Source organism: Lynx canadensis, chromosome B4 (genome assembly GCF_007474595.2).
Source record: "Lynx canadensis isolate LIC74 chromosome B4, mLynCan4.pri.v2, whole genome shotgun sequence".
Taxonomy (NCBI): Eukaryota; Metazoa; Chordata; class Mammalia; order Carnivora; family Felidae; genus Lynx; species Lynx canadensis.
Genome location: NC_044309.1, coordinates 137,597,355 through 137,607,442, shown reverse-complemented (window position 1 = coordinate 137,607,442; position 10,088 = coordinate 137,597,355). Strand labels below are relative to the sequence as shown.

The following is a 10,088-nucleotide window of genomic DNA, read 5'->3' as shown; positions in this document are numbered from 1 at the left end:
CGGACTCCTCTCTGGGCCTCAGGCTCCCTGGCGGTGAGGTGCCCCAGACGTTGTTACCTGAGGAAGCTGGAGGAGGGAGGCTGCCCCCAGGAGGCCCCCAGGCTGGGCTTTGGCAGGAGTGGGGCCAGACCAAGAAGGGGTCTTAGCTAGAGTGGCCGCGGCCCGGAGCTCTGTCCTCTCCCAGCCTGGGACAGCACTGGGAGGCTACCTGGCCGGACCTGGCCCCACTGGTGGGCCCAGCCCCTCTGGGCACAGGGCTGGCCAGCAGGGATGGCCTAGAGCACTGGGCCAGGTGCAGGTTGAGAGCGGGAGGGCACCGTCTGGCTGAGCGGGCAGTGGCCTCCACAAGCTGCTTCGGGAGGGGCTGGCACCCCTCAGGGGACACACAGACAGGGCATAAGGGGTTGATATGTAACGCTCATGTTGTATTTCTTTTTTTTAAAAAAAATGTGTATTTATTTTGAGAAAGTGAGCGAGCACACGCGCGCGTGTGTGTGCAAATGGGGAGGGGAGGAGAGAGAGGATCCCAAGCAGGCTCCGTGCTGTCGGCACGGAGTCCCACGCGGGGCTCGATCTCCCAAACCGTGAGATCACGACCTGAGCCGAAACCAAGAGTCGGATGCTTAACCGACTGAGCACCCCCCCCCCAGAAGCCCCCGTATTGTATTTCTTAAGTGTATTTTCTTTACTTTAATTTCTGTGAGAAAACTTGGAGTTTTCACTCTGAGTTTGTACTGCATTTTCACTATGAAGTTTGTATTGCAATATTTTGCTTTTTGGTTGCGATATAACGTGCATAACGTACAGACGTCTCGAGTGGACAGCTTGGTGCGTTTTTACATATGCGGGCGCTCATGTAATCCATTTCTCAGCTTGGGAGAGGGAACAGTCTGGAACCCAGAAGACTCCCGTGGGCCCCTCCCGGCCCGTGCCCCCCACCCCCGCCCCCAGCTAAGGGTAACTCCTGGCCTCTATGTTGAAGGTGCGTTTTGCGTGGTCTGGGCCATTTCTCCCGTCTGGCTCACGCGTAAGCTGTTTGCCCTTTGTCACTGCTAAAGCCTCCCGCCGTGTGCACATGCCAAACTGTGTCATTCTGCTGGTGACAGACGGACGGACACGGGGGGTTGTGGTTCCCGGTTGGCGCTGGGGACACCTGTGCTCGTCTCGTGGTAACTGTGAAGGTTTGCTTCACTTGGGTGCGTAGCCCCAGACTGAATCTGCTGCGTCCGAGGGAAGGGCCGATCCACGAATGGACCCAGTCGCGGTGGGTGTGGCGGTGGGTGTGGACACCCGCCGGCTCCAGAATTGCCAGTTTGAGCGCTGGGCCTCCCGATCGACACAGCTGGTCCCTGATCCCCACGAGGGACTGGATCCCGGTGGCTCGGTGCATGGAGATCAGGAACGGGTCCCCAGGGAGGGTCGACAATGGCCAGCCTTGAGGACCACTCACCACAGGCCAGAATCGTGTCCTCCTCCGAGCCGCTCTGACACACCCCACTTCACAGGTGTGGAAACCGAGGCACGGAAAAGTTAAGAAACTTGCCCAAGGTCTCACAGCTACGAGGAGTCAGAGCCAGGGTTCCAACCAAGCTGGCTCGCACCGGTGCTCGTGTCCTAACCCCTGCCCCACCGGCTGCCAGCTGGGTGACCTGCCCAAGGCCATAGCCAGCGTCCCACCCCCTTGGCCAGTTCTGCACCACCTGCTACCTGGCAGTGGCCACCTCGCCCCTCGCCCTCTGGCGTCCCCTAGTCCCAGAGGCAGCCCTGGCCCCTTGGGACCTCTGGCAAGGTAGGAAGATCTCCTATTGTCCCTTGGCACCCTGGATGGAGCCCAGAGCCGGGAACCCGCAGGGAGGCCGTCCCTGCAGGACTCGTCGTGGCTTCCTGCCTTCGTCCGAGGCCCCTGAACAGCGCCAGGGGATGACTGAAACGCGAGCGGCCGGCCCGGCTTCTCTGTGCTCGGGGCCACTCAGAACGTCCCTGCCAGCCCTCCCGGGGCACCTGGGTGGGCGGCTGTGGGCTGAGAAGGCGCCCAGGGTGGGGATCTTGCTGCTTGGGGGTGACAGGCAGGCCCATCCTGTGGGCGGGACCAGGGTGCTCACAGCCTGCCCTCACTCCCAAACTGCCGATTATTCCAGATTATTCCAGGATGCGGCCTGCGCTCACCCTCCTCCCTCTTCCCTCCCCCCTTCCTCCCTCTCTTCCCCCCTGCCCCTTCCCCCCTCCTTCCTCCTCCTCCCCACTGCCCCTCCTCCCCTTTCCCTCCACCCTTCCCTCCCTCCTCCCCCCTTTCTTCCCCTCTCCTCCCCTCCTCCCCCTTCCCATCCCCCCTCTTCCCCTCTCCTCCAGGTCACCAGTTTTCAGTTATCACGTAATTTTACCTCTTTCCTTTTCAGGCGGTTTCCTGATGAGGGCCGGTGGCCCAGGGCTGCAGCCCCTGTCCCTCCAGGTGGCAGGAGCATGGCTGAGGGTCGGAGTGTGACAGGGCCAGGCCTTCTCGGGGAGGGCAGTGCTCAGACTCGCGGTGAACGTGTGGGCCGTAGTTGGTGGGGAAGGGACAGCGCGACTGACACGGCCAACACCAGCAACGGAAGCCGTCCGTAAACGTGGAATGATTAATGAGTGACCTTGGAGGATTTCAAGCAAGGGAAGGATGTGAAGCTGTGTTTGGGGACTCAGGAGTGGGCACAGCTTTCCGCTCGAGGCCGTCCACCGGCACTTGTCGTGCACCTGCTGTGCGCGGGGCTCTGGACCCCAGCGCCGCCTTCACCTGAGTTCTGGAAGCAGAGACCGGGCTCTGAGCCTGGCTGTGCAGCCTCAGGCACGGCCCCCAGCCTCTCTGAGCTGCGGTCTGCACATCTGTGATGTGCAGGGGATGCAGGGAGGGCACTGAGACCCAGCAGAGGCCCGTGTTGCCCAAGATGGGCGCTCGGAGTAAGTGTATCTACTACTGTCAGCGGAGAAACGATTTCTGAATTAGCAACCGCATCTGATTATTTATGCTCCTGGCACAAAATAGATTCCCTGATGCCTTTGCTTCGCCTTTGACCCATGCGCTGGCTGCTGGGGGGTGGCCGGGGGCTCTCGTGTCCCCTACTCCGTCAGCCCCACACGTCCTGGGAAGCGTACAGGCGGGGGTCAGCCAGGCAAGGCCCCTCTTGTCCCCTTCTACCCATCCCACCTGTCCAAGGGTGCAGAAGTCCTGCATATACGTAGGGTTTTTAAAACTTGTGTCCAAAGTCCACATAACATAGGGGCAGCCTGGGTGGCTCAGTCAGCCGAGCATCCGACTCTTAATCTCGGCTCGGGTCCCGATGTCACTGTTCACGGGTTCGAGCCCCGAGTCGGGCTCCGCGCTGGCAGTGCGGAACCTGCTTGGGGTTCTCTCTCGCTCCTTCTCTCTCTGCCCCTCCCCTGCTCACACTCTCTTTCTCTCTCTCCCTCTCAAAATAAATAAACCTAAAAACATTTTTTAAATAAATTAAAAAAAAAAAGAATGTGACTCGGAGGCGTTCTAGTACATTCACGATGCTGTGTGACCGTCACCTCTCTCCGGTTGCCACACTTTGTCAACACGCCTCTCAAGCAGGCAGGCGCTCCCCGGGCCCCCTCCCTGCAGCCCCGGGCGACCACGGGTCTATTTTCTGTCCCTGGGGATTTACACCTGTCTTCAGGTCTTGGGGGCAAATACCAAGCAGTGGAATTGTTGGGTCCGAGGGGATTTTCGAGGCTCTTCCTGACGGCTGCCCACGTGGCCGCCACCTTTTACGTTCCCGTCGGTGCCACACAGTTTCCCCACATCCTGCCAACACCTGTCATTTTCTGTTGTTGTGACTGAAGCCGTCTCAGCGGCCGTGTGGTGGCACGTCACTGGCTTCGGTTTGCGTTTCTCTCGCGAGCGAGCGGGAGTTAGAACCTCCTCGTGTGCTGGTTGGCCGTTTATGGCTCTTTGGAGAAGAGTCCCTTGAGCATTTTGGACTTGGACTGCCTTTCTGTTACTAAGGTGGAGGAGCTCTTTTGGATGTAATCTTTGAGTATTCACTCATTTGTTCATCCATTTTGCCATTCTGCAAACACTCAGGGACGGCTACAGGGGGAGCCCCCTGCCCCCTCCCCCCGGCCCACCAAGCCCCAGATTTAGCTCTGACCTGGCCCTGCTTGTGGTCTGCTGGGAAGGCTGGATGTGGAAACAGCCACTGCGAGCCCGTGGGGGGCGGGTGGGGGGTTGTTACTCGAGAGACGATGCCCACCACCTGCTTTCTCAGTGCCTGGGGGCCAAGGGGTGTGAGCTCAGGGGGCTTTTCCACTTGGGCACAAGGCTAGCAGAGTTTGCCAGAAAGAGAAAGGCAGAGAGACCGGCATAGGCAGGCATGGCAGGGTGGTCGGAGGTCGGATCCCGGGGGGCCTCTGATTCTACACCAAGGAGCCTAGGGAGCTATGGATGGTCCCTGAGCAGGGGAGTGACATGGCCAGACCTGGGTGCTGGCAGGGGGGCTTTGGGGGCTCCTGGAGACGGGAGACCAGGGCTGCAACATCTGCGTCGGCCCCTGGGATCCCCCCTCGGTCCACTGGGGATCCCCCCACCCCCGCTCCAATTCGGAACCCATTTGTCCAAGCTCCTACCCCCAGCAGGGTTCTTACCCCAGGCAGTGAGCTTTGCAGCCTGGAGTCTGCTGGAAGACTTCGGGATTGGGGAGCTGGCTTTTAGCGTCCGGGATCCGGAGCGGGCTCCTGCCCGAGGCCTGGAGGCTGGTTCCCATCCATCTCATTTCCCCGGGTCGGTTTTCTGAGCATCTACAATTACTTTGGGCTGAATTCCCCGGATTCCAGCCCGCTCCCAGCCCAACCCGCCCAGATGATCTTCCTCCGTGCCAGCCTCGGGCATTTCTGCCCATTGTGCCCGTGGGAGACCCAGGGGGGTCTTGGCCAGATTAGTGAGGGGGGCGGGCGGGCCGTGGGGATTGAGTGTCGCCGGGGCACTCTGGCTACAGCACGTGCTGCGGACTCATGCCACACGGGGACTTTCCCAGCTGGCTGTGGGTGCCTGGAAAAACACTGACTCGTTTCTCCCGAGAAAGGGGCCGGCAGCCAGTGGGAAGGAGGAGGGAGCTCACTGGCGCTGGGAGGCCAAGGCCAGGGACATCAGCTTTGGGGAGCCCCTGGTGGTCTCCCTCATTCCCACACTTTGCCCCTCGCTAAGCAGGCCTGGTCTGCCGTCTGGAAGCCGGATGCCACTTTGAAACTCAGCCGTTGCCCCAAGGTCTGCCAAGATCACCCCCACCTCCTTCCAGCTTGCCCGCCCTCCTCCTCCGGGCGCTCGAAACCAAATAATGAGTTTTCCAGCCTCTGCGGAAGAACAGTTCGGGGGCCGCTCCGGAAGCGATACAGACTGCCACGTGACCCAGCAATTCCACTCCTAAGACTGTGCCCCAGAGAAGCGGGACAGGGGCTCAGACCAAAGCTTACACGCCCACGTTCGCGGTGGTGCTGTTCGCGGTGGCCGAGAGGTGGGGAGGAATCCTGCGTCCGCTCCCTGGTGCCTGGATCCGTGCAGGGTGGTCCCTGCTTACGATGGAGAAGGATTCAGCTATAAAAGGGCACTGGCACCTGCTGCAAGGGGGCTGAAGCCGGGAAACAGGATGCCAAGTGAAAGGAGCCAGCCACAAAAGGTCACACGGCGTGTGATGCCATCGATACGAAAAGTCCAGAATACGCCAATCCACAGGCACCGAAAACAGATTGGTGGTTTCAGAGCCTGGGAGAATAGAATAAGGAGTGACTGCCCAGGGGACTTGGGGTTTCTCTTCGGGGGCAGTGAAAACATCTGGGAACACGGTAGGGGTGGTGCCTGCATGGCTCACCGCTGCTGAACTGACTGCACACTTTAAAATGGGTAACGTTGGCGCCTGGGGGGCTCAGTCGGTCGGGCGTCCGACTTCGGCTCGGGTCACGATCTCGCGGCTTGTGGGTTCGAGCCCCGCGTCGAGCTCTGTGCGGACGGCTCGGAGCCTGGCGCCTGCTTCGGATTCTGTGTCTCCCTCTCTCTCTGCCCACCACCCCCCCCACCACACCCTGTCTCTCCCTCCTTCAAAAATAAATAAACATTAAGACAATTTTTTTTTAATGGGCAACGTTATGTGGTGTGGGTGCCACCTCCTACAACAAACACACGGATAAACGCCTCAAGTTAGGAGGGAGTGAGCCCGGCAAGTGCCCTCCTGCCCCGGGCCTCAGTTCCTGGCGGGTGCCAGGTTAATTCCACGGCAGCCTCAGGGGGCCACCGGGGGGGATACGATGTTGCAGTAAAGCAGCCCCACCCAGCCCAGCACACCATAGGGGCTCAATTCACATCAGCTCCTGGTCCCTCTCCTGAATCTACCCAGTGATCCAGAAGCGAGGGGACAGTCTTTCTCCATGAGGCCGTCTGGTCTGAGCCCCTGTGGTGGTGGTGGGGTGGGAGGAGTAGATGCTTTATACTCCCATTTCATGGACGTGGATACTGAGGCTCAGAGAGGCAGCGTGCCTTCCCAGGACTATAGATGGGCTGTAAACGGAGTCAGGAGCCTACGGGTTTGGCTCCCAGCAGGGCCAGCCGGCTCAGCAGCTTGCCTGGCCCAGGAACCCCAGGGGGAGCCCGGGGCGTGCGAGTGGTGGGGAAGTCTGATGGTCAGCAGTTGGGGAGGCTGCGGACAGTTCGGAGCTGATGGCTGTCAAATCCCAGGCGTGAAGTTCTCGGACCCGAAGGGTCCGCGTGTCTGGTTCAGAGGCGTGGGGAGCTGTGGTTCTTACGTTCTGCGTGACCGTTGGTTCCTGGATTTGTGACCCTGGTTCTCGTGGTCCTGAGGCTGAGAAGGCATGGGCGCGAGTGCCTTTTCAGGCCGGGATCACGCCTTGTGGTCAGCGGGAAACGGCTCGTCCGGCGCAGGGATCTGTGTTTGGCTGCCTGGTGGGCACAGCTTGGCCCACGGTGGGCGCCCGGAACCCACCGGCTGGTGGCGGAGACTGAGGGAGGCAGGGCGGCAGGCGGAGGGCTCGGGGCCCCGCGCAGCCACTCACCTGCCCGCGTCCTCTCCCGTCTCCGCAGAGCGCTGTCGTCCGTCGTGGCCCTGGGAGCCAACATCATCTGTAACAAGATTCCCGGCTTGGCCCCACGGCAGCGTGCCATCTGCCAGAGCCGGCCCGATGCCATCATCGTGATCGGGGAGGGGGCGCAGATGGGCATCAACGAGTGCCAGTACCAATTCCGCTTCGGACGCTGGAACTGCTCCGCCCTGGGCGAGAAGACTGTCTTCGGGCAAGAGCTCCGAGTAGGTAAGGGCGCCTCCGGGCTTGCTGGGACACCCCCCCCCCCCCCCCCTGTCAGGGCTTCAGGGCCACCCAAGGCCAGGCGAGGCCGGCCAGTGTCTTGGCGACGGGAGCTCCCTCTGCGCCCTGCTCTGCGCCTGGCCGGGGGCGGGGGGGGGGCAGGGGCTCGGGACCCCAGGGTCCCGTGTGCGTGGGCGAGAGACCCCTCGCTGGGCTGTGAGCCGGCCGGCCGTGGCAGGCAGTGCAAGCGGTTAGAGCCGCATCCCGCTCGTGCGGACGCTGTGTGGACCTAGGCACACCCCCTGCCTCGGTTCTGTCCCATCTGGAATGGGACAGCAGGAGTTCCCGCGTGGCGTCTGGGGGCAGGGGGCTGAGGCGAATGGTACCATTTGTGCGGGAGGAATTTCGGGCAGAGGACGCTGTACAGGCACGTGTGGGAGCACCGGGGGAGTCTGCCAGGCTGCGGGGGAGGCTGGGCGGGCAGGGCGGGTGGCGTCGGGCCGGGGAAGGGGTCGCGCCTCCCAAGTCTGTGGGCAGTCCCACGGGTGCCATCTCACGTCCTCACAGCCCCGAGGGAGGCTCTGTGGTGCCCATTTTACAGGGAAGGAGACTGAGGCCCAGGGAAGGGCTTAAAGGGAGACGTGGGACCTCCAGAGCCCGACCTAGATCGGAAACCGGCTGTGTGACCCTGGGCGTGGCGCTCGGGACCTCAGAGCCCGTATTTGCGACACGAGCTCCGAGCGGGCGGGCCCTCCCCTGGGTCCCTGGCACCCCTCCGGGGCCTGCGTCCCGTGGGTTCGATACACAGCTGTCGAACAGGCGAGGGTGCGGAGGTGATGCAACCTGCCTTCCAGGAGGGGCAGATGGGGGAGCGATAACTTGGGGGGCACAGCGCCAGACGTGCAGGGGGGCCCTGTTATTTCAGACCCCAGCCTGCAGGCTCAGCACGTCCTTCCGATCCCAGCGGGCCGAGGAGCCACAGCTGCCGGGACCCGGGCCAGAGCCAAGCCGTGCGGGGCTTGGAGCGCCCGGCGTAGGGCTGGGGTGGTGCAGGGGAAAGCCCCCGGGGCCCCTTTGTGGTGAGCAGCCTGTGGGTGGCACCTGGCACAGGCAGGAGGGTGGCACCACCCCCTCCCTGGGGCCCCACCACCCAAGTGCAGCTCCCGGCCCGTTGGGGAGGGAGGAGTGCCCGGCCCATCCCCCGCAGTGGGGAGGGCGTCGGCCCCGGGACCTGCTTTGTGCTAGGTGCCGCTTGCCTATCTGGCCCCCTGCCCCCCCCCAGGTGCCCACTTGCCCATCTGGCCCCCCATCCCCCCGCCAGGTGCCCGCTTGCCTATCTGGCCCCCTGTGCCCCCCCAAGTGCCTCCTTGCCTATCTGGCCCCCTCTGCCCCCCCAGGCGCCTCCTTGCCTATCTGGCCCCCTGCCCCCCCCCCAGGTGCCCACTTGCCCATCTGGCCCCCCATCCCCCCGCCAGGTGCCCGCTTGCCTATCTGGCCCCCTCTGCCCCCCTAGGCGCCTCCTTGCCTATCTGGCCCCCTGTGCCCCCCCCCAGGTGCCCACTTGCCCATCTGGCCCCCCATCCCCCCGCCAGGTGCCCGCTTGCCTATCTGGCCCCCTCTGCCCCCCCAGGTGCCCCTTGCCTATCTGGCCCCCCGTGCCCCCCCCAGGTGCACTCTTGCCTATCTGGCCCCCCGTGCCCCCCCCAGGCGCCTCCTTGCCTATCTGGCCCCCCACCCCCCCATAGGTGCCTCCTTGCCTATCTGGCCCCCCATCCCCCCCCCCAGGCGCTTCCTTGCCTATCTGGCCCCCTCTGCCCCCCCAGGTGCCCCTTGCCTATCTGGCCCCCTCTGCCCCCCCAGGCGCTTCCTTGCCTATCTGGCCCCCTCTGCCCCCCCAGGCGCTTCCTTGCCTATCTGGCCCCCTGTGCTCCCCCCAGGCGCCTCCTTGCCTATCTGGCCCCCTGTGCCCCCCCCAGGTGCCCGCTTGCCTATCTGGCCCCCCCTGCCCCCCCCAGGCGCCTCCTTGCCTATCTGGCCCCCTGTGCCCCCCCCAGGTGCCCGCTTGCCTATCTGGCCCCCCCTGCCCCCCCCAGGTGCCTCCTTGCCTATCTGGCCCCCTGTGCCCCCCCCAGGCACCTCCTTGCCTATCTGGCCCCCTGCCCCCCCCAGGTGCCCACTTGCCCATCTGGCCCCCCATCCCCCCGCCAGGTGCCCGCTTGCCTATCTGGCCCCCTCTGCCCCCCCAGGTGCCCCTTGCCTATCTGGCCCCCTGTGCCCCCCCCAGGTGCACTCTTGCCTATCTGGCCCCCCGTGCCCCCCCCAGGCGCCTCCTTGCCTATCTGGCCCCCTGCCCCCCCCCAGGTGCCCACTTGCCCATCTGGCTCCCCATCCCCCCGCCAGGTGCCCGCTTGCCTATCTGGCCCCCTCTGCCCCCCCCCAGGTGCCCACTTGCCCATCTGGCCCCCCCTGCCCCCCCCAGGTGCCTCCTTGCCCATCTGGCCCCCTCTGCCCCCCCAGGCGCCTCCTTGCCCATCTGGCCCCCTCTGCCCCCCCAGGCGCCTCCTTGCCCGTCTGGCCCCCACCCCCTCCCCGAGACTCCAGGCTCCAAGGTGGCTGTCCCCGCACAGCAGAGCTGGGTGGTTGCCTGCGGCCACATGGTCTGCGCTCGGCAGAGCTGGGATCAGATCCAGACTCTCACCCACCTGTTAGTCCTCACTTCTTCACTGTGCAGAGACGGGCACAGGAGATGTTCCCGGGGCTTGGACTTCCTTTGGGGCCACCAG

At 63.8% G+C, this 10,088-nt stretch overlaps 1 protein-coding gene across 1 annotated transcript in view; it reads left to right on the top strand.

Annotated features, from left to right (window-relative positions):
- The first annotated feature begins 1,249 nt into the window (after positions 1–1,249).
- WNT7B (Wnt family member 7B) overlaps positions 1,250–10,088 on the top strand; it is a 28,626-nt gene continuing 19,787 nt past the window's right edge. Inside the window, exons 1-5 of the mRNA XM_030322321.1 lie at positions 1,250–1,384; positions 1,690–1,789; positions 2,397–2,449; positions 5,422–5,507; positions 7,085–7,311. Of these exons, the coding sequence (XP_030178181.1) occupies positions 1,250–1,384; positions 1,690–1,789; positions 2,397–2,449; positions 5,422–5,507; positions 7,085–7,311 (601 nt within the window). The remainder of the gene's footprint in view (positions 1,385–1,689; positions 1,790–2,396; positions 2,450–5,421; positions 5,508–7,084; positions 7,312–10,088) is intronic.